This window comes from Hakea prostrata, chromosome 6 (genome assembly GCF_041222555.1).
Source record: "Hakea prostrata isolate BN-2017 chromosome 6, UWA_Hpros_2, whole genome shotgun sequence".
NCBI classification, from domain to species: Eukaryota; Viridiplantae; Streptophyta; class Magnoliopsida; order Proteales; family Proteaceae; genus Hakea; species Hakea prostrata.
The window spans coordinates 34665857-34689985 of record NC_142605.1 but is presented as its reverse complement, the minus strand read 5'-3'; the positions used below and the strand labels follow the sequence as shown (position 1 = coordinate 34689985).

The window sequence follows — 24129 nt, the reverse complement described above, 5'->3', positions numbered from 1 at the left end:
ACCCTAAACGGAGCGAAGCCCAATCACCCAACGGCCCAATTTTTAACCTGAAAAGGACCCGAAAGGCCCTTCACAGTTCACAGTTCACACTCTTGAGAGTAATCAAGGTAACGTCAAAAGGTCAGAGATGTCTTTTCACGCGAAACTTCCGTGCGTTACTTCTTCGTATGGGCATAAAACAAGGAAAATTTGACTTAGCTTTCCGATGGTGACAAAGTACATAAGGGTAAATGATTCCGTATAATCTTCCATAGCAAAACTGGAATCCAAGTTCGCACGAAATCTGAAGGTTTTACCGTATCTGACGGCTAAGATTACGGGACCACATTAAGTTGTTAAGATTACAAAAGTAAAATGACGAAGAAGGAGAGCTCCGGCAGGAGAGGCCACCGGAAAGCGTCACCTTAACGGTTGCCGTCAACGGTAATTTTGGTCTGAAATAAAGAGAGTCTCTTAGTCTTTATTGAGAAGGTGAAATGCCACCTGTTCTCTGCAGACAGGTGTAGGTCAGCTTTAGATCCATTTCTCTCTTCTTTTATTAGTGTTTACTTTTCATTTATTATTTATTTTTCATTAAATTCTAATTTTCTGGTACAGAAGAGAGAGAGAGAGAGAGAGAGCGGATCTGAATTCTGTAAAAATTTTATCTTTCTTTTTCCACTGTCAGTAACGGAGAAGAGAAATCGTAGAGGGAGAGAAAGTGTCTGTGCGAGAGTCAACCGACCTTTTTCATTGCCTTGGTTTTAGTATTTGTAAGGCTTCGAGGTGTCCACATAAGGGTTTATCTTCACCTTTTTATTTTATTTTTTCTTTCTCTCTCTGTCTGAACCGTTTAGAAAAGTCTTTCTTTTTCTCCGTTTTCAGTCATGGAAGCTTGGGAAGTCAAGACATGCAGAAGAAGGGATATGACCCCCTTCAGCTCTCACTAGGGTTCCTTAACTTTTTTTTTCTTTTCTTTTCCTTTTCTTCCTGATCGGATTTCTGTGGTGGGTTTATTAAATTTTTTATGGTGTTCGTAGACCGAGGGGCTAGATAGAGAGAAAGGGAGACGGGGAGAGAACGAAGTGCGAAGCAGCAGAAAGAGCTTTTGCTTGCCTTCTTTCTCTTTCTTTCTCTCAACTTCACTGTTCTTTCCAGAGAGGGAGTTGGAGACAATAGTTTCCAGCTTTTGTCTCCTCTGTCCTCTCTGTGTCTCATTTTTTACTGTTTTTCTTTTCTTTCTTTCTGTCCATATTTTTGAACGATTTCTTTCTGTTCTCTTTGTTTTCATCGTTCCCTGTGATTTTGCGTCTCTGAGTGGAGAATTTATCATCGTGGAACAGACCAGAGTTTGTTGGTGCAGATTTGAAAATTGTGGTTTTTGCACTTGTAGATTAAGAGAGAGTGAGAATAATCATAGGTGGGAAGGAAGTGTACGTTAATTAAAAAACTAGGGAAGTATTTTGATGAATTTTGGGGGGTTTTTTGAGAACAGTAGTGGTGTTGGTGGTGGTGCTAGAGTCGTGGCCGATATACCTTACAGCAACATGCCGGTTGGTGCGATCGCACAGCCACGCTTGGTCGCTCCGTCTCTGGCCAAATCTATGTTCTCTTCTCCGGGCCTCTCTCTCGCTCTTGTACGATTTCTTTTCGAGTCTTTTTGTAGGGATGTTTTCAAGTTTCTTTTTACCTGGCTTTCTTCTTTTTGTGTGTTCTTAGCTTTGGACTAATCTTGGCTTTGTGTGCAGCAAACAAGTATGGAAGGCCATGGCGATGCAAATCGGATTGGAGAAAATTTGGATTCTCCTGCCACAGTGGGAAGATTCAATAGAGAAGACGAGTATGAGAGCAGATCTGGTAGCGATAACATGGAAGGTGGATCTGGTGATGATCAAGACGCCGATAACCCACCGAGGAAGAAACGATACCACCGACACACTCCACAGCAAATCCAAGAGCTTGAATCGTAAGCTATGAACCTCAGTGAGCTCTGGTGATGAGTTTTTAATTTTATTATTTTTTTAATTTTTTAATCCTCGCTCTGTTGCTTCTGTTTTTGAAGTCTATTCAAGGAGTGTCCTCATCCGGATGAGAAGCAAAGGCTGGAATTAAGCAGGAGGCTTAACCTGGAAACCAGGCAAGTAAAGTTCTGGTTTCAGAACCGCCGTACTCAGATGAAGGTAAATAATGCATGCAGCTTCACATGTCTCTTCAGTTTTTCCCTTTTTTTAATGTTCCGTAAAGTGATTGGAACTGCATAATCTCGTGATGACATGAAAACCAGACCCAACTGGAACGCCATGAGAACTCAATACTTAGGCAAGAGAACGATAAGCTGCGAGCTGAGAACATGTCGATTAGGGATGCTATGAGGAACCCAATCTGCACAAATTGTGGTGGCCCAGCAATGCTTGGCGAGATCTCTTTGGAGGAGCAGCATCTTAGGATTGAGAATGCTCGCTTGAAGGATGAGCTAGATAGGGTGTGTGCCCTTGCAGGGAAGTTCTTGGGCAGGCCAATCTCTTCCTTGTCTACTTCACTGCCACATCCTATGCCTAACTCTAGCTTGGAACTTGGTGTCGGAAGCAATGGTTTTGCTGGGTTAAACGCTACGACTGCAACCTTGCCATTGGTATCTGATTTTGGAGGTGGGGTTTCTCCTGGTGCGTTGTCCATTGTGCCTGCTCCGCCCAGAACACCAGCTGCTGTTACAAGTCTTGAGAGGTCTCTTGAGAGATCGATGCTGCTAGAGCTTGCTTTATCTGCCATGGACGAGTTGGTCAAGATTGCTCAAACTAACGAACCCCTTTGGATTCCCAACTTCGAAGGTGGAAAAGAGACACTGAACCATGAAGAATACATCCGGTCTTTCCCTTCATGCATTGGAATAAAACCAAATGGGTTTGTAACTGAGGCCTCGAGAGAGACTGGCATGGTGATTATCAATAGCTTGGCTCTTGTTGAGACACTAATGGATGCGGTAACCATCAATCTTCTCCAAATCTTACACTAATGATAAATTTTTGCATTACTTTCTGGTTCTGATTTAATTTTGTTTCTGTTGTTTTCCTTTGGGAAAAGAATCGATGGACTGAGATGTTTCCTGGAATGATAGCTCGAGCTTCCACCAGCGACGTGATATCTAATGGAATGGGAGGAACCAGGAATGGTGCACTTCAGCTGGTAAGCCATTTCTGTAATTTTTTCAATTTTTCGTCTTTTCTAAACTTTGTTTAGCAGGAAGAATATATGACGTTCGAAGTTAAGAGCTTCTTCTTAATTAGCGCCTCCCTAGCTATCCTCTGAAACAAAGCTTTTGGAAATTTGCAGATGCATGCGGAGCTGCAAGTTCTTTCTCCGCTGGTCCCCATACGCGAGGTCAACTTCCTGAGGTTCTGCAAGCAACACGCAGAGGGGGTCTGGGCTGTTGTCGATGTGTCTGTTGACACTCTCCGAGAAGCTTCAACTGCGCCAACTTTTGTAAATTGCAGAAGGCTTCCATCAGGCTGTGTGGTACAAGATATGCCGAATGGCTATTCCAAGGTAAGACATATAAAAATAATTAGGAGAAACTAAAGCGTGGTGATCAAGTTTAATTAGCGGAGGTTTCTGAAAAGGGTTTTGGTTTTTTTTGTCTCTGGAGTCTTTAATGAAGGTAGTTGTTGGAACTGGATTTTTCAAAAAAAAACCTAGTTTTTGGCTTGAGAGGAAGACATGTAATGCTTTTCTAAGCTATAATGGTGGCAATACAGTTACCTAGGTTTAACTCACTCATCTATGAGCCTTGTTGGGTGCAGTGATCACTCGTAGAGGTTCTTTGGATTTGGAAAGATTTAGCTGATCTATGATGTTTCCACATAACCTTGGACCACGAACCCTTTCTGGGTTTGTTGTCATTTAAACGCCACAGTTTTCCATTGATAATGCTGCTTCTGCCTGAAGCATCCATTGTAAGATGAAGTTGCACTAGGGTTTCTAGTGTGGTTTTTCCGCCATTGGTGTTTTGTTGATTATCTTTATCATGAGAGAGTCGAGGTTAGCAGAAATATTATATTGGATAGAAGCCTCTACTGCTCTTTTTTTCTGCGCCTCGAACACATTAATTTCATTAGCCTTTTATCTCGAGGTATGACCTTTTAATCTTAAACCTTGTTTCTTTAAATATGTATTTGATGTTTCTATTCCAGTCTGCCATTCTCTGTCTCTCCCTCTCTCTCTCTCTCCCTCTAACCCCCCTTTTTTCTCTTTCTCTCGAGTGTGTTGATCATAAATAATTCATCTGGTCCAGAATCCTAGCCATGATCTGTTTATAATCTATTGTATTTTGTTTGTTCTCCTTCTGAAGACCTAATAGTCAAGCCCTAAGACCGTGCCCATTTTGTTTGTATGTATGTATATAAAATACAACTATATGTGAAATCTTCGATGCTTAACAATCTTTCTGCCGTACCCATCGCTACCTCGCCCCTTCCCAAGAGATGCCCAATCCTATATTTGTTTTCTTGTTTATTTTTTCGAAATGATTCCCCCTTATAAGGGACTTGTGTGTGTGAGAGAGATATGGTCTTCTATTATTTAACAGCTACAGAGAGAGAGAGAGATGCCATGTATATTATAATATTATGGTCTTCTATTATTTTATAGCTACAGTAGAAAAAATGAGCTAAATGGGGAAACTCATCTTTCTTTGATTTGATTTGCTGGAACATCTTTCATATAATTAAGAAATTATTTATAGGTTTCAAGGTTGACTGAGTACTGTGCTTTTGTCTTTTTGGTTTGGTTTCTTTTCTTGCATCTACCTACCTAGCTTTGATGGGTTGAAAAAATGTAAAATCTCACTGAACAGGTAACATGGGTGGAACATGCCGAGTACGATGAGAGTACTGTACACCAGCTATACCGTCCATTGCTGATCTCAGGCATGGGCTTTGGCGCACAGAGATGGGTAGCTACCTTACAGAGGCAATGTGAATGCTTGGCCATCCTTATGTCTTCCTGTGTCCCCACTAGAGATAACGCTGGTACTCTTCCCATATCCAAATTCTCAATCCCTCTGTGCCATTTCTTCTTTTCAATTTTGAGTTTTCGGGTTTCTTATATTGTGTCAATTCTGACTATCAGCAGTGAAGATGATGATGACATGACAGTGCTTAATTAATTGATACTGTTATATATGTACATTTTTTTATTTCTGATTTACTGTAGCTGCAATCACACCGAGTGGGCGAAGAAGCATGTTGAAGCTGGCGCAGCGAATGACGGATAACTTCTGTGCTGGCGTGTGCGCGTCTGCAATTCACAAGTGGCACAAGCTATGCACCAATGGCAATGTTGACGCCGACGTGAGAGTGTTAACTCGGAAGAGTGTGGATGACCCAGGCGAGCCTCCCGGCGTAGTGTTGAGCGCTGCCACTTCTGTCTGGCTGCCAATCTCTCCGCAGCGTCTCTTTGATTTCCTCAGAGACGAACGTCTCAGGAGTGAGTGGGACATTTTATCAAACGGTGCACCCATGCAGGAGATGGCCCACATCGCCAAAGGCCAGGAACAAGGCAACTGCGTCTCCCTCCTTCGAGCTGGTGTGAGTAGCTCTGTCATCCTTTTTCTAGACTCCATAATCGAACTCTTCCTGTTAGGTATCACGTAGCTCACGTTTCCCCATCTCTCTAAATGGTTGAAATGACGGTTTCGTCCTTGAGGATTGTGACCTTTATCTTCATCGATGATCTGTTCTGACATGACGTGTTCTATACTCTGGTAAAGCAAATCAAAAGCAGGGTTTTGGAAGTATCTTAGTTTGGGCCATCATGGGCTTTGGGTGGCCCAGATCCGGTGGTGGGTTTTGACTTTTTATTTTGTAAGTTGTAACCCTAGTACAAGATCGTTAGGGGAACGAATATCGAGATTCTACTTTCTGCTCAGCTTTTTGGGTTGTGATTTTCACGAAAAAAGATTATGTTGACTGTGCAGGCCATGAACTCGAACCAGAACAGTATGCTAATACTCCAGGAAACATGCATCGACGCTTCAGGATCTCTTGTTGTATACGCACCGGTGGATATACCAGCTATGCATGTTGTGATGAACGGTGGTGATTCTGCATACGTGGCACTTCTTCCATCTGGGTTTGCAATCGTACCCGATGGACCCGGAACTCGTGGATCCACCACACCCACCCCGTTTGGTTCTAACGGAGGCAACGACAGCAACAACAATATCGGTAACGGAGGTGGTGGACCTCCTAGAGTTGGTGGTTCTCTACTGACAGTGGCGTTTCAGATACTCGTGAATAATCTTCCAACTGCGAAGCTCACGGTGGAATCCGTTGAAACTGTGAATAACCTCATCTCTTGCACCGTACAGAAGATCAAAGCTGCCCTTCGCTGCGAGAGCTAAAACCGTGCAGTATCTGGGAAGTGAAGCGTTTGGATAATAATGACTTGCTGCTATCTTCTTCGTCTTTTTTTTTTCCCTTTTTTTGTTTGCTTCTTACTGTTCTTTGTTAATCTGGGACAGACAGTGTTGTAGAGTGGGTTTTTTTTTTTTTTGGTTTTTTGGTTTTTGGATAGGATATAAGACGAAGGGACTAAAGAAGGAAGGGAAGATGATTATGAAGCTTTCGGGACCGGGTTCGGTTGGTGGGTTATTGAGTCAAGAACGAACCGCGCGTTGAGAATCCTTGCTGGGTGGTCAGAATATATTAGGTTTGTGTTGAACCAGTAGACCAGTAATCCATGTTCCGGTTGGTTCGTGGTGGGCTAGCTTGGTTTGGTGTGGATGTGTTCTTAACACAACGCAAGGGTGGTGGTTCGGGTATTGACTCAGTGGACCCGCGATTTTGTCTCGAGATTGAAGATTATCATCGAGCATTATGAATATCAAGTGACTCTGAAAAAGGCAGCAAGAAATTAGAAAAAAATTGTCTATTGGTGTCTTCGTTACTGTTATATTTTTGAATTAAATATTACAATTTCTTACAAAAATGATTCCCTCTCTATATCAATCTCAAATCTCAAATCTCTCGTCTCTCGTGTTAGTAGTTGTATTTTCAAATCTGGGTTCAGTCAGTGAAACAAAGAAAACAAAAGAGTCTGCTGCAGTGCTGTGTCTTTTCTCTCACGAGTGTTCTACGCGTACAAAGGTGGTGGTGGCGGTGGTGACTGGTGGGCTTTGAGTAGTTAATGGAGATGGACAGGTTGAATAGTCTCTGGTTGCATGATGCCCTAATAAATGCATGGCCTACTAGTGACGAAGAGTGTACAGTAGCATTCAATGAGGGAAGCTTGGCTCCATTCATCCCGTGCATGTATGCCCGTGGCCTTCTGTCTCTTGCTCAGTTCCTTGACACTTGATGCAGGCGTCGGTGGTCTTCCCTGCAATGACCACCTCTGAGCCTCTGATCTCTCTTCACTGTGTCAATCAGTATATACAGGGATTCATAATAGAAGAGAAGACCATGCAAGCCTGTTTGTGTTATTATTTTTGGTAATGATTCATGAGAATTTCTCATCAATGGTGGGTCTTGGTCTTCTTCTGTCCTCTGTGTTTTCTCTCTTCTTTAAACCACCGTCAGAGCCCCACAGCATGTGATTGATCATCAAACTCCTCTGATCAGACCATAAATGATTTTCCTAAGATGCGTAGAGAGAAACCCTTTGCTCATTACGGATACAGAACTATAAATATATAGGTGCAGCGAAGTGGCCACTTCATTGTTTCTTAGCGTGCAGCTTTCCCATAGTATTAAATAATTTAGTACAGTGGGACTCATGACATTGAAATTGAAATCTAATTAAGGACCTGTTTGATAACTTATTCCAAAACAGTTTCTAGGTTGATAACTTATCCGGAAACAGTTTATAGTGTTTCTTGCTAGTTGTTATGATAAACAAACAAATCAGTCTGATAATCTTTTGATGAAACTGTCTTGTTTCAAGTGATTATTGAAACATAAATTTAAATTTATGAAAATGTGAAATTCATGAAATAGTTTGGATGCAATAATTTTTTGTTGTTTCTCGTTATAAAGGAGAAGAAATTGGGAGGTATCGAAGTTGTTATCAAAGGACCAGTAGGGGAACCCATGGGGTTGTTTTCCTACCCTGGATCCTTCTCATTGGCTTTGGAAGGGGAAGCGCTGTATCTACGAATGGGATTACTTGAAGCAAATGCAACATACTATACATTTTTCCAAGTTGAATCAGATTTCCAACAACTCAACAAGTTCATCAGGAACGACCTGCAACCACCCTTGAGTATTGCCCTTTTTTAGTTCAGGATATCAATTTTCTGGTTGAAAATTTTGATAATTGTATCTCTCTTTTATTCCTAGACTACTAATGTGGTAGTGGATGTCCTAGCCTGGAAGGTCCTCTCGGTTATGAGCATGAAAGATTGACTGTTTTCCACTGAATGGTTGGTTTAGCTATGCTGTCCTCCTATCTTTGTTTGATTGATCACGAATTTTGTTATTTTTAATTTCTTCTGCTTATGTTTATTGCAACAAAAGTTGGGCGAACGCTTGTAAAATATTTCTGTTTTTAGGAACAACCAGAAATATTTCTAGTATTTTATGAAACAGAAACACTTACGGGATATCAAACCAGACTAACCAGTCCTCAAGATTAAATGAGGTTTAAAGTGAAAGTGAAAAATCTTCAACCTTTGATTCTAGTGGAAACCATCTCAGAAGCAAGAAAGCAACTGAGCCCACCTAATACATCTGCGCAATCTTAGATCATAACACCTTGGTGACTACTGACTAGATTCTCTTCATGGTAGAAAAAGAAAAAAAAAAAAAAAATTTTTTAAAAATTCTTCCTCTGTCTACACATGAGAAGGAAGGAATAACGTAAGTAACAATGGCTATGGTGATGGGCACTTGAGAAGGAATATCTTTTCTAATTTTTAATGTATTTCTCAAGTAATCGATTCTTTGACCATTTAAATACCGAGCTTTAAAGCCAATGACAGGTTATGGGAAGGGTGCAATAAAGTCAAGACAACCAACCAGAGCAACTGCATTGAAATTAAGAAAGAAGCCCACGCTGGCTTTGATGATCAAGTCGGCGAAGAGAGAGAGATCAAGGCCTCTTGTGACCTTCCATGCTTCTTCACGTGTTATGTTCCTTCGCTTCTCCTCTCATTCTATAGGTCTTTTTTCTTGTGATCACCTTCCATGCTTCCTCTTTGCCCAGTTGCGGTAAAGATAGAGAATATGACAGTTCCAGAGCTTGTATTCAGAATCAGATTTTTGGGTCAAGAAATTAATCAAGTCGAGGTGTGAAACTGAGAAGAATGTAGAGCCGAAGAGATTCATTCCAAGAACATTAAATGCATTTAATGAAGTCAAAAGAAACATCTTGAAGACACTTTGCGCTTTCAATGAAAGAACAAAGTCTTTGGTGGTTATGATTGTATCAGAACCAGAAAATATTGGCGTTTAGTTTCAATTTCAACAGAAGCATGGGAAGGTCAAAACTTGGTTTCCCTTTGGGATTTCCTTCTATTCATATTACACTAGGATCTTGGGATTTCCTTCTATTCATATTACACTAGGATCTAACGACCAGGTCTATACGTGTAGTTCTTAAAACCATCCATTTTATAAGGTCGAATTGGTTAAAGAACCTGATAGAAAGTGATCCGAGATTAGCTTTATAACCATTGGTGTTGGAATTTTCTAGTTTGTTTTCTTTGATTCCATATAGAGGATGATGCTTCTCAAAAAATTAAAATTCGGTGGATGAAGTAGAGAGTTGCGTCCGGGTCTTATGTGATTGATCAGTGTATTCTATTAAAGCTTAAAAGAAAATATTATAGGACTTTTGTTATGATATACGGCGCAGAGTGTTAGATTGTTAAAAAGAATCATATAGATTAACTCAGTGTAGCAAAAATGAAGATGCTAAGATGAATGAGTAGTAAAACTAGAAAAGATAAAGTAAGTAATAATCATATTAAAGTTGTTTTGGGAGTTACTCCCATAAATGATAAACTTCGAGAAAGTCATTTGAGATGACATGACCACGTTCAACAAAGACATATAAATGCCCATTGTATTGAGAAGTGATATAATTCATATTGAAGAGACTAGAAGAGTTAGGGGTTGATCTAAGATAATTTAGCATGCCTCAAACAGAACAGATTGAAAGGCAATAATCCATGTAGTCGACCCCATTTAGTTGGGACAAACTTTTTGTTGTTGTTGTTAAAGAGGTTGGTTGGTAAAGATCGTAATGGCTGTGGGGAAGAGAGAGAGACCATCAAGACAAAAGGCATCCATATGTTTGACTCATAAATGGCATGGATGATTTGTCTCAATCACTTGTTTCTTTTGACCCCTTAAAAGTATTCTTTATCTTAATGGTTTTCTAAGTTGGGTTTTAGACAGAAATAAATGTGGTATTTGGTTCTTTGTCTCTTTCTTCCTTTTTTCCAGTTTTTCATACTTTGGGAATTCAAACATAATCCTTTCATTCTAGAAGATTTCCTTCATCTTCTCACGGTTCATACTTGTTGATTTTGTCTTGACTTGATTTCACAGGATTCGTTATTGAACGAGTCTGTATCAGAAACTGGGTCAAAGGTTTGTGTTATTTTTGATCAAATATAAAAAAAGAAATTCATTCAAAGAAACAAGTCCTCGTGGTGTTTGCTTTGTGTTTGAGTTGTCTATCAAATCCTGAAATTATTTCTCAGACTGTTAACGATTAAAGTTGTACTGGTAAAATATTTGTCTAGGGTTTTTTACACCAATTCATTCAACCATGTGCTATGTGTTTGCTTGCAATTTATATCATTTCGTCTATCGTTATAGAACATGTTTTTATATGGGCAGTAAATTCCAACGTGAGATTGGAAGGACCTGAGATTTTATTGTTACATATCAGGGTCCATACAAGGCGCGTAGATTGTCTCCATCCAAGTGTCTGTCTTACCATCTCCCCTAATTGGGTCTGTCCATATACTACAGGCAGGCTTGTGTCAGGTCCTTTGTGACGATTGTGACATAGGGGGATAGCCCGCTTGGGTGGAGACGATTTAGATCTCCATACAAGTAGGGCTTCTCTTTACAGAGATGAATGCGGTAACATACTCCCTAGTTGAGATGGCTTTGTCCGTGTTTGAAAGGACAGATTGGTGACTTTCTACTTAGTAGATTCTTGATCTTTGTACTCAAAACCCACTGCATTTTTCTCGGCCTTCTAAATGAATTTATCATTTAAAAAAAAGAAAAAGAAAAAATTACTGCTAATGCTGAAGACAGAATTTTTCATCCATCAGTTTTCATTCATGGTTGGATGAAACTCCATGAGAAAGGCATTTCAAACATTCAATTATTTGTAGGGTGTGAATTGAGATCTTCAGCAGCCATCCTCCCAAGCAATAGTCTGGAGACAATGCATTTCTCATACTTTTCAACTGGATCCAAATGGGTAGAGGATTGTGCTTTCCTCGTGCTCTTTCCATTACATATTTAAGAACAACCCACTTATGGTTCATTTTATTAATACTCCGAGGTGGATCCAAATGGGTAGAGAACTCTGTTTCCCTCCTGCTCTTACCACTACATATTTAAGAAAAACCCACTTGTGGTTCACTTTATTAATGCTCCGAGATGGATCTTCTCATAAAATGTATGGTAAAAGAATATGAAAAAAAGTACAATTCTCTATTCATTGGGATAAAATACCAAAACTCCTTTTTTTCTCTGGGCCCAAACCCCATATAGGGCTTAGGCTGAAATGCTGAGTATGAAAGGACAAAACATAAAGGGTTAAGTATGGATATGGATTGTCCTCTCTTGTCTTGGGCTTGGCCCATTGTTAGCCCAAGCAGGAACTTATACTGATCCAACCTTCTTATAGACCTGAAGATATTACTTTTTTGTTGTTATTGTGCTTCTAGCACAATGGTTGGCAACTTCTTTACAAAGGCATGAAGTCCAAAGAAGTCTTGTGTTTGATCCTCTGCTCCTTCCACATCTCTCCCCTGCCCCTTCCCCACCCCCTTTGGGCCGGTGGACCTGCGTACAATGGCCCAAAAAGAAAGGAAAAAAAAGCCAAAAAAGAAAGGGAAGGTTATTATTTATTAAGATGATCACATCCATAAGATTTCTGACCTCTCCAAATTTTTTTGATTATCCAAGCTCCGATGTATTAAGACAAACACAAGAACTACTTATGTGCTTGAATTTACATGCAAGAAAGAAACTTCAATAATTTCAAAATTCATACACTTGGTTCGTACCAAAGTACACCGAAACATAGTTAATGGGTATCCCTTGAATTTTCTAGTTGACTTTTTAGCTTATAATCTAACAATTCACATGGAATACATGAACAAGAAAATTGGAGACAACCTTAAGTTGGTACAAGTCATATTCCTCATTTTCCCCATCATCAGGGTGAATAATCTGCGCCTTTATAGTCACACCAGATACTGAAATCATCCTCTTTCTCAGGAGACGCTGCAGTATCACAAACTTCAGGAACTTTGAGATCAAGATTGTATTCTTCTTCTTCTTCTTCTTCTACTTTCTGCTCTGATTTTGCTACTTCTTCCTGTGAGCATGGATGCTTCCAACATTTAGCAAGAATATAGGAACCAAATAGAAGATATAGGAAATCATCAAAATTCCAAAATGACAAAATCTTAACCAAAGGAGCAGACACACAAACACAAACTCAGATTTCTTTATCACATGCTTGTAGCACAAGCAAGGAATCCTGCCTTGTTTTAGGAATGAACCAGCTCTAGGAGATCTGCATCAAATACAGTAGCAACGACACAAATATTGATCCTTCAGATTCCTCCACATGCTTGAAGCATAGGCAAGGAATCCTGACTACGCTAAGGAAACAACTAGTCCTAGGAGATCAGCATTTAGCCGGACATGAAAAGGTGAGCTTAAGCTTCTCCAGAGTCATTGTATCCTTTCCGAAAGCTTAAAAGGAATGTTAATCTTTCGAGATGGTTAAAGAGCAAAGAACTTGAATGGCTTTCAACAAGATCTCCATGCAATCAATAACTTAGATAACAGACAAAGTGGGCCAGAGTTCAATGATATGAAAAGCATGAACAATAATAGTGATCCAAATGCTTAACAGAAAAGTGGAAATAGCAACCTGTTCCTCATCTGTCACAGCAACTGAAGCCACATCTACATCAGAATCACTCTTCTCTGCCTGAGCAGCAGCTTGTAATCGTTGAATAACTATTTCAAAATGGGAATGATCTGCAAGAGAAATGAATCAATATACTAAAGTTTAGGAAAATATTAATTCCCTACAAAGTACCCAAAAGTCAATCCTCCCATGGAAAATTATGAGTCTTCTTTGACTTGTGATTCATTGGAGACCTCAATAGTCGAAGCATTTTCCCCTTCCAATATTTTTGTCATGACTTCCCTCATGCTGAGCATAATGTCATACAACAACAACAACAAGCCTTGTCCCAACTAAATGGGGTCAGCTATATGGATTCTTGCCTTCCAATCAGTTCTGTTTGAGGCCATGCTAGGCTTAAGCTATAAATATCTTTTCTCACCACTTCTTTTAAGGTTATCTTAGGTCTAACCCTAGCTTTTCTAATTCCTTCAATCTGGACTGTATCACTTCTCCATACATGGGCATTTATAGGTCTCCATTGAACATGGTCGTGCCACTTCAAATGACTTTTCCAAAGCTTATCACTTATAGAAGCAACTCCCACACCAACTCTAATATGTTAAGCATAACGTCATAATGATGTGAATATATAGGAGCTGGGTGATGCAGAGTTAAAGACATATTTAAGGAAGAAAAAGCCCATTGGCTAAGGCCCATTAAGGCCCATTAAAGGGCTACAGCTATCACCTGAATCAATCCATGGCTTTCATGGGCTAAGACTGTTTTAGTGGGTTAAAATTAGCCCACATATGAAAAACTTCATAGTTTAGACCTAAGCCCAAGTCTAGTTTTTGAAAAGTCAATAAAAATGGCTGTGGTTTTAAAATAAAAGAACTCATTGTCAAAGGAGTTTTCATTTGTCAAGAGTTAGGTAGTAGTTGAGTTATTAATAGGTAGGTGGTGTTAGATAGTGATTGGATGTTACCATTAATGTTTATGTCTCTTTAGAATGCTATATAAAGAGACTTATGTAAGAGGTGAAGACACAACTCATCTATTGAAATCAAATTTTTGTGGCATTCCTTCTCTATGGAAACTCCTTATGTTTGATCAAGGTAGGTTGGTGTTCGATCCAATCGACCCACCTTGCGGTGTGGAGCCCAGGTGTTATATTGTTATTTTCAATTCCCTCATATTGTCCTTTCAATTTCTTCATCATAGTTCTACCCCTGTTTTGAAGATCTATTCAACCCGTATTGTTATGCTATTATCCTTATAATACCACCCTAGTTTCAGCCCTCTTTTACACCTAAATTCTGTTTCATCTTAAGTCTATCAAACCTGAACTTGATTCTCTGTGAAAAGTCCTATTTGGCTATTGTTTTGATCAATCAAATACAGTACTAGATTATTGGGACTAAATAGTAATTAATACTTGATGAGAAGGATCCATCACCAATCTAGTGAGATAGGAATAATGTTAAAAACAAATGGCAGGTAAGTGAATCAAGGGAAAGAGAGCTTAGTTGTAATTGTAAAAGGAAAGTTGTCTTCAACCTCCCCGCAGAATTGAGAGGGGGAAGAGCAGACATGCTTCTATGGTAGAATCCACCACTCATTGACCAGAAATTCCAAGGAATGAGCTGAATCCAGAAAACAATTAACCCCACATATACGATTCTGAAGCCATGCTGGTCAAGGAAATTCCAAACCAGGTTCAGCAGTAAAGGCAAAGATCAGACTTGGGACAAAACTCAAAAACTTATAGGACATGGAACCCATGGGCAGGAACATATGGAAGTTGAAACAGCAGTAAGTTTAACCAAGTCATCTTTTTCTGTTCTACAGTCTCAACCGTAATTTGTCCACGATAAAAAAAATCCTATATACCAATTCCACCATCAAAACAAACCAAAACAAACCAATGCTAGTATTCAACCTTTTACTCACGAATTTGCAAAATCATAGCCCAAAAGGAATTCTTAGGAATAGCGGAAATAACCTAGGATTGGGCCATATAGGTAACAGGTTTTGAGTCCTTTGATAAACATTGTAAGGGGCCTAGAATACGAATATATAGGCTGAGTAAGAATTTAGCTTTATTACTTCGTTCGTTGTAATTATTTATGACTAAACCAGTACATTATATCACCTACTAAATTGCTCATTTGATTACGTATTGAGTAGTAACTAGTCCAGAAAAAGTGTACTTTATCCCTATTCTTCTAAAATTATCTAGGCCTCTGCAGCCTGTATGTTTTTCACCTTAACCACCACTTGGTCAATTACTAGTTATCATTCTAGAACCCAAAATTAAGATTCTACTACAAACAGAGTATGTAAATTCAAGATTCTGAATGAAGAAAGAGATCCCTAAAAGCATCAAGTTCAACATCACCTTTAGAACGATTAGTCAAGGCATCAGAAACCCTTAAAGGATGTTGACGTTCTTCTTTCTTAAACTTCAATTTCACTTGATGACGGGTACGGCCAGGAAATAATTGTTGTATCATTGCAAAATCTGTGCCAAACTGTCTAATAGCCTGCAACACAGGGTAAGAGTGAATAAATTTATTGAAGTTGGTGAATATATGTATATATATAGATTTGGGGGCTGAACTTATCTTATAGTAGCCCCCCCCCCCCCCCCCCCCAAAAAAAAAAAAAAAAAAAAAAAGAGCGTGAAGAAAAGAACCCAACCCAACAGAGAGGAACCCAAAGCTGATGTACTTATTGGTGATATAAATGTAAAGATCTATAACTGCAAGAAGAGTAAGATCTAAAGACCTACATCAGCAAGACAAACAAGAAGAATGGTAGTAATACCTCATAAAACTGCTCTGTGTCCTGTTTTGACCATCTTTCAGAAGGTGTCCTATCCATGTAGGTATGATAATTTATTTTTATGGTACCTCGTTTAACCTGCTCATCGCCTTCTTCATTAGTTGAGTCAGTTTCATTAGGTGAGGCCCTGCATAATACGCAATAGTCAAATAAATAACAATACTATAAAAAAGAAAACAATAAATTACGAGTGAAATTCAAGACCAAATCAACTCAATTTTTGATACAATCATCAAGTCCCTTTTAAATTGGTCTAATCCCCCCCCCTCCCGGGGTTGGGGGATTAACTATTATTTATTTCTTCAATGCCGAAATTTGTTTTCTACATTATCAAATAAATAGTGTGGTTCAAAGAGAGAAAAAACAACACAAGGGATAAGAGACATGGCAGATCAATAGAAAAGTGAAAAGAGCTCAATCTGTTAAGGGGCACAAAAGGAGAATGGGATGGAAGACGCCTTCACTTGGCAATACTTCCAAATAAGATTTCTCTATTCAAAGTAAACTCCAGTTGATTCGATGGCAAATTTCAGATATAAAAGTTGGCAATACCCCTCAATGCCAATCAAAGGTTACAAAAATTCAAAATTTGGTAGAACCACATAAAAGTTGAAGCATAATTAATAAAGCCACAACAAACTGCATTACCTTCTATCAGGAAGGGACTTTTTAGATGCTGCTGCTTCTTTATTCTGCAAGAAAAGAGTTGGGAAGTGTTGAAAGAAAAAGCAATGACATTGGTACTAGGAAACCCAAGTTCATGTCAAGTAAGAAAAAAAGGGCCTAACAAGTAGAAAGATTGCATCATTATGTATGCCACAAGAAATATCACCAACTAATAGGAGAAGAATATATACCAATAACTTTTCCTTAGCCTCTGCAAGCAGTATAAGATCTCTGAAATTCAGCTTTTGAGGGTTGATTTCATCCTCAGGCGTTTCAAGTAAAACTTTATCCACTAAAGAAGTGCAGCATGAAAAATGTAAATATCTCTCACCTGACTAGATTTGTATAGTCCATGGGTTAACCAACACTCATGAAAAAAAAATTGCAAATACCTATTCTTCTCTTCCGTTTAGTTGAATGAGAAAATCTCTTTTTAAGTTCTTTCTCTGATGGATCATGTCCTTCATATGACTTTTTATGCGTTTGAACAGGTTCATCATTTTCAGGTGCATGCTTCTTCAATTTTCTAGGTGCCCTCCTTTTCTGAGACGTACCCGTCGGTCTATATTCAACATCATCTCCTTCTTCATCTCCTTGCAAGTTAGAACAATGAGAAGCCTCCTTGTGAACATTATCACTTTCACCAATCCCATTCTCACCCTCCTCAGCAGGAACACAAACAGCTTTCCTCTTTCGAAGTCTCCTTGATGACTTACTAGCTTCATTCTCCTCAACGGCTGTAGATGCAGGTCCTTGATCCTGGCCCCTCTGAGAAGGTTGTTCAAAATTCTGAGAGTCAACATTTTCCACTGCTCCTTGTTTCTTTTTCCTAGTCTGTGAAACCCAATTTAGAAGAGAAAGGGATACAATCAGATTATCTGTATAAAGTTGGAAGAAAAAAAAGAAGTTAAAGGCAAAGAGAAAATGCATGATGAACACAGATATTGAATTACCCCTCTTTTTGAAGTTCCACCAGAAGCTTGTAAATTCTTAACCTTTTCAGATGTTACGGATGTTACATCTGGCTGGGATGCCTCAACAAGGTTTATGGGTCCTTCAGTCACCATAAGTTCAGGGGGATGATCGGAAGGGACAGTCTCAGAAAACCTCATGGTTGAGAAATCAAGAGAACCATCAGGATGAAAGCTAGGAGCTGAATTCTCATTTAAGTAGATTTGAGGAGTCAACGGAGAATCTACAGGAGAAGAAATGGACTCCATGGCATTAGGAATACTGAGAGAAGGGATGAGCTTTTCATTCTCATCTTGGGCTTTGCTCTTGGACCAGGATTTGCCCCCATTCTTATCTGTCACAAGCATGAAATCAATTTACAGCAGAAAATAGAAAATAATAAGTTGAAAAAACCAGTTAATTGACTTTTGTAATTCACCAGGACCAATGGTGGCTTCAGAAATAACATCAAGAGTTTCCAATCCATCAAATGCCTCTGCCTCCTGAAAGCAAACAAACCCTCAAACATGGTTATTCGAGGAAGTGCCAGGAGGGAGGGAGAATAAGGCACAATAATATAAATATTTACCTTTGTTGTGGACCTTAGATTACCTATCTGCAAATGCCTGCTGCTATCACAAGCTTTGTTGTTTACTGACTCATAAGGCAAAACAGATTCCAAAGAAACACCAGTTGCATTGGCATCACACTGCAGAAAGTTTGAAGAGTTCACAGAAGAATAAGCCTGAATGCAACGTTCCTCCTCTGAATCTTGATGGTTAGAAGAATGAATAATATGGTCCCTAACAGGAATATTTGAGTCCATGACATTACTAGTAGGATGACAAATCACTCCCTCGTTCTCTGGCTGAGGACTTGCTTCAATGTTACACTGCAAGTTATTTTCAGTACCAACTACCAATAAAACACATAATTCTCAGTAATGTGGTGAACGAAGGTAAAATATTTTCCAGAAGTGAAAAAAGTGCATTGCTCACCAGTTGAAGCATTGGCTTGAAATAGAATATTGTCAAGAGATTCAAGCTCGAAGAAAATGTCGCCAGCCTGTAAACAACCAAACTTACAAAATTATCTCAAGCATATGAGAAACAAATTACAAACACTATCAACTATACCTCTCCTCCCAACTTTCCAGAACCAGAATGAATGTTCACATCATTGTCGGAGACATCAGTTTCTGAAAAAACAGCATTTGTGGACCCTGCATCCTTTTTGTTTACGGTGACTTGTGACAATGAGCTCATGGTTTCTAAAATTCTTTCACCGTCAACGTCAGAATGCGAAGCCTCTGTTTTCTTGTCCAGCACTTCAACTCCAATGAGTTCAGAAGAAGGATCTTCAACCGTCATAACACATGGCCTTCTGATAGAGTTATTTACAGAGACATGAATTGAATTGATTGATCCACCCATTCCTGGATCCACAGGAGAAAGAGATTGAATGGAATCTTGGAGGTTACTGACTGGTGTTACGGACTTCACAGCTGGAGCATCATTGCTAGAGGTTGTTATGACAGGTATTTCCTTTGTGGCACTTGTGAAACTGGTAGGCAGTGTGCTTGGTGTTCCTTTCTTGGGCCGTGTTTTGGACTTCGGCTGGAACTTGCCCCCAGCCCTGGCTGCCGATAAAATGAACCATCATACAATCATCCCCACAATAATAAGAGTTAGCAAACAATCTTTGAAGGTGACAGACAAACTATTCTTACCATTACTACCAGCATGCTCAGGAACAATATCAGAAAAAGGATCCAAATCGAAGTCCATGACCTTGTCAAAGGAGTTTGTTTACTCTCTGATGAAGAACAAGCTGCCACCAAAAAATAAGGCTCTGAAATTTCCTTAAGCAAAAGTAACTGCACAGTAACAGCAGGAAAATAGTATTAGTAATAAAACAGAATACATCTTTGGTAAAGTTTTTTGGCTAAAGATACACAATTAATTAGTTATTTTTTTGACGATAAACATAGATTTGATAACTTTTTGCCTTGTTCATTTTTTCCCCCTCCTCCCCCCCCCCCCCCTCTCCCCTCTTCCTATAGCCATTTCATATTACAATACTATCTAACCCTTATGCTGTAGATCTATCAACAAATCACACTGGTTTTCTTAGAAATAAACCTAGTCTTGGGTTATCTAGGTGTTAGGCCCTTGATCCCATGGGGTTTTCTATGTACTAGGGCAATTTTAAGGGCCCAAGCTATGAGTACCAAGGGTAAGTATGAAAATATCCCCAATATTTAATTTTTTTCAGCCTTTTTGTGATTAGTTCAAGTGAACCAGTGGTCCAATTGGTACAATTTCTGAGTGAATTCAAGTTATGGTGAAAGTAATTATTCTGAATGTAGTTTAGGAGTCACCACAGTTCCCAATATTTCACCAAAACAGGCTTGTTTTCCTTCTCAAACCTGTCAGCATTACAACTCAACTGCTTATCCTCACCCTCCCATTAGGGTTGGTTTCACAGAGCTACCTGAGTCCCTGACCATCCTGATCAGCCACACAACTCTACCCCACCCTCTCACGGCTCTCCCTGACCAGCAAGTCAGTTACAACACTTTGCTCAACCCCCAAATCAACCTCACAGTTCTCCCAAACCATCCGAGTCAGCCACACATCTCTCCTCAACCATCCAGGCCAGCTTCATAACTCTCTCGACCATCCTAGTAGCCTCATAACTCTTGACCATCCTGGTTGGCCACATAGCTTTTCCTGAACCTCCAAGTCAGCCACACTGCTCATCTTGATCTATCAAATGACCATTTGTAGCATCTCATGGCATCTCAGACACCGAACCGATCCTATGGATCAGCTCACGTCAACCACAATGGGATAACCTAACCCGGCTGGCAACCTATCCACATACGAAGCCCAGGTTCTTCACAGAAGCATGCAAAAAGCCTACTTTATCTCCAGTGACCTTGCTTCAATGCCAGTGCCTATTGTTGTCAACCCTGGTGAAGACTCAAGTGGAGTACAGGTTATTGAGCATGATAATTTGTAACAGAACATTCAATAATGGAACCTTTTAGCAAACCTTCCCCCCCCCCCCCCTTTCTTTTTTTTTTTAAAGACCAACAGCTCTTAGTGAAGAGGTTGAGAGTTCGATTCTGCCTTATGATATGCAATACCCTCATCCACAATATATAAGTTTCGCCTATTCCCAAAAAAAAAACTTTTTCGGAAAATAACACACGAGTTTTCACATGTTAGCTGTAGAAGAAGTTGCCTAGTAACTAGCATTTAAAACTCAGGTCAATCCTCTGAAGGATGTGCTGCTTGCTTCTCCTCTCAATATAGACTAAAATTTGACATGGTATCAACCCCCTCCCCTGGACCCCCCGACCCAAAAAAAAAAACCTTGTACCTCAGGAGTATATTGAGATCAACTCACCAACATGAATATGATATCATCAATTCAAGGTCGGACTGTTGGTTGGGGTTGAAGCATCTATCTAATAAAACTTACAAAAAAATTGTGGATATGAGGGGTCTGAAGCAGCTGCCATTTTATCTGTGCACTTCCTGATCCCACATTATTGAAGACATGGAAAATTATCAATGCCCAATGATATTATATGATAAGAGCTATATTGTCATTAGAAGCAGGGTTAGAGGTCAGAAACATCAGTAGCCCAGAACTCCTCGTTTGAAAAATTATTTCACTTTGCACTTGATTTAAGAAATATCTTCGTTCCACTTGATTTATAAAACATATTTCACATTTCTGTGCGGCGCAGGGTTGGGTGGGTGGTGAGTGAAGTACAGGGTCCAGGGGAGGGCTGTGAATTCGTAGTGCAATGTACAGTTTAGGGTTTAGTAAATTCACACAAAAGATAAGAGAAGAGAATAAGAAGAATTAACGAAGGAAGAGGTGCTATCTTACATTGCAGGTGGAGCTCACGGCGCTGGAGGTGGATGGTCGCGGTTATTGTTGCCGGAGACGGAAGTGGAGGAAAAATCGTCAGTGCTGGTCGTGTGGAACTGATTTTTATTTGCCGCGAGGGCATCAGCCAGACGTTAGGATCTCCATGGGTAGTAAATCTAAAAATTGTGAAAAAAATAGGGTAGATATGTAAATATGAGTATTTTGTTTTTACGGTTTAACAGAATTTACAAAAAGAACTCTAGGGCAATGCAATGCCAAAGCCGAGTGGAGCAAAGAATAAGAAAAAGAAGTGGATATTTTTAAGCAACCTCTCTCCGTCCGGATCAAAAAACGGATTCTCCTGGAATTTTGGTTGTCCTATTCGGATCAGGGTTGGCAGGGAGCTTACGATTACCATACTACTAAAATAGGGCTACAGCAAGCTTTCCCCCTTTGTTGCGGGTGCCTCAGCGCAGGCACTGAATGAATGAGTGGAGATCTTCCTTCCCTTGCTAATTACCAAGAACTAATGTGGCTTTCTATCAAAGTTTGATAACAGTCAAGGGAATCCTAGGAAGAAAAGCCCAAAAATCGCCCAATGCCAACGTCTAACATCTTTTGAAATAGGGGTATACTAGTCATTTCATACACAAACTCTCGTGAGTCGTGAGTCGTGATTCGTGACTCGTGAGTCGTGAATGCAGAAGAGGAAAATCGAAAGAGGCATAGTTGTTGTTGGAGGGTGAAGGAGCAGAGGAAGGTTGTTCATGGTGAGAGAAGCTCACGTGTTTGAGGCTTGGAGGGGAAGAGAAGGTGAGGGAGAGAGTTATTTTTCTTTTTGGAATTAATGTTTTGTTCTTTTAGGAAACGGAAGAGAGAGTAAAAGAGACGACGTTTGCTTTCGGAGGATATTTGTATCCGTTTTGTTTCCGTTTTGTCTTCCGCTCTCTGGAGCTTCGACAAATCAGGAGTGGAAGAGAAGCTGAGAATTGAGTTTTATTTGGTTGACAGCCTGACAGGGTTGAACCAGATAGAGCCATGCATGTCATGCGTCGCCTTAAGAGCATAGCTTCTGGTCGCTCATCCTTTTCTGATTCTGGTTAGTGTTTTTCTCTCCCTCGTTCCTGTTTATCATTTTCTTGAGCTCTTACGGTCTATGTTTGTGTTGTCTGTTTCTTGTTTTGGTGATCTGTGTTTCAATGTTTTCTTTCAAATTTGTACGGAGGCTTTTATAACAATGGTGTATGAAAAGTGTGCATTTTTGGTACTATTTTTCCCTATTGATTTATAAGGTTCTTTATTTTTCTTTATTCTTTTTGAAGGTGGGGGGGAAGGAACTATGAGGTTCATACCGTAATGATTTTTCTCTTGCTGGACCAATGGAGGGATTGCGTTGCAATTTTTTGAAATGTTGTTCTTATTGGCTGATTCATGTTGTTATACATATATCGGCATTGCAAGCTAAACTTGAATGACCGACTAATGCTTGCAAATACTTGTATTTTAATCGACCAAAGTGAAGCCTAGGAGCTCAGTCCTCAGATGGAAATTGCAATGATGTTGTTATTCTGTGGAGTTTGTTTGTTCATCATTGTCATTTATTTGGGATTCATGTTGGACCTTGGCGCTACAGTAAGGATGCTCCATTATGACCTAGTGGTTGTGAATTCAAGTCAGGAAACAGCTCAAGGCTGTGTACTCTTTTCATGCTGTGTTCTGCTAGGCACTTTACCCAGCCCATTTCCTTCTCTTACCTTATTACATGTCATCAGTTCTTTTAGGACCATTTTCCTTTTTTCTTCTTTTTATTTTATTTTTTAATTTTTTTTCTTCTGGGGTGTGCTTTTGTGCTATATGTATGCCTTAATGGTATATATCCATAGACTTGAGAGTTATATCTGGCTTGGTACGTGAGGCTTCCATATTATGATACAAGTATGATGAGAAAGTATTTATTACCTAATACTTTTAACCTATTGCTTTCAAGATGTCAATGTTAAGATCTCGGAGACTCAGACACTGCACTTTTCTATACTTTTTCATCTGTTTTTCTGTGCTTGTTTGCTTTTCTTATTTTGATGGACTTTTTCAGTACTTTTTCCTTCCAACCAGGTGCTCTATCTCCATTTTGCTTCCATTATATGGATCTCTGCTACTGTTCATTTGTTCCTCTGCTCCAAGTTCTTATCAGGAAGGAAGAATCAGTGATGTATTAGAAGCTAGATAAGCTTTGCTGTGCCATTGTCTGTCTCACTTCTTTATTTACCAATTCTTTTAGAGCAAATTGCACTGACACCCCAAAATGAAGGCTTTAAAACACTGACACCCCACTTATGTTTTAAAAACGACACCCCATTCATTAAACACACTAGTCCATCCTTATAAAACCATTAACCCACGTCATTTTCATTAATTCCAAAAATACCCTACCCATATATTCTCTCCTCACTCGGATCTACCGCTCACCATGCCGCCATCACCTCGAGCAACGGGCCGCCGCCGCCTCCACTAATGCCTCCACCAGAATTGTTATTTCTAGTTCTCTACCACCACCGGACCAACAATCCCTATTAGCCCCAGGAGCGTAAACACCAACTCCTCCCCTTCATCGACCGTCTCGATGGCTTCAACGGTTCAACCAACCGGAATCCCACCATCTCCCAATGCGCATCTCGCCCCTGGAACAGC

The 24129-nt window shown here is 39.7% G+C and overlaps 2 protein-coding genes across 2 annotated transcripts; one reads left to right on the top strand and one right to left on the bottom strand.

Annotated features, from left to right (window-relative positions):
* The first annotated feature begins 708 nt into the window (after positions 1-708).
* Positions 709-7003, top strand: LOC149013584 (homeobox-leucine zipper protein ANTHOCYANINLESS 2-like). The gene is made up of 9 exons (XM_089158541.1): positions 709-1616; positions 1728-1945; positions 2042-2159; positions 2264-2959; positions 3061-3162; positions 3310-3522; positions 4829-5003; positions 5188-5561; positions 5951-7003. The coding sequence occupies exons 1-9, from the start codon at positions 1446-1448 to the stop codon at positions 6374-6376; spliced, it is 2493 nt and encodes an 830-aa protein (XP_089014667.1). The 5' UTR covers positions 709-1445; the 3' UTR covers positions 6377-7003.
* Positions 7004-12033: 5030 nt separating this feature from the next.
* Positions 12034-21972, bottom strand: LOC149013583 (uncharacterized). Its single transcript, XM_089160164.1, has 15 exons — positions 21771-21972; positions 21460-21617; positions 19283-19429; positions 18690-19192; positions 18552-18618; positions 18143-18468; positions 17993-18056; positions 17556-17908; positions 16995-17436; positions 16794-16894; positions 16585-16628; positions 15919-16063; positions 15491-15635; positions 13111-13220; positions 12034-12546 (listed from the first exon to the last, which is right to left on the bottom strand). Exons 3-15 carry the CDS (start codon positions 19338-19340, stop codon positions 12385-12387), a joined length of 2520 nt encoding a protein of 839 aa, XP_089016290.1. The 5' UTR covers positions 19341-19429; positions 21460-21617; positions 21771-21972; the 3' UTR covers positions 12034-12384.
* Positions 21973-24129: the final 2157 nt, after the last annotated feature.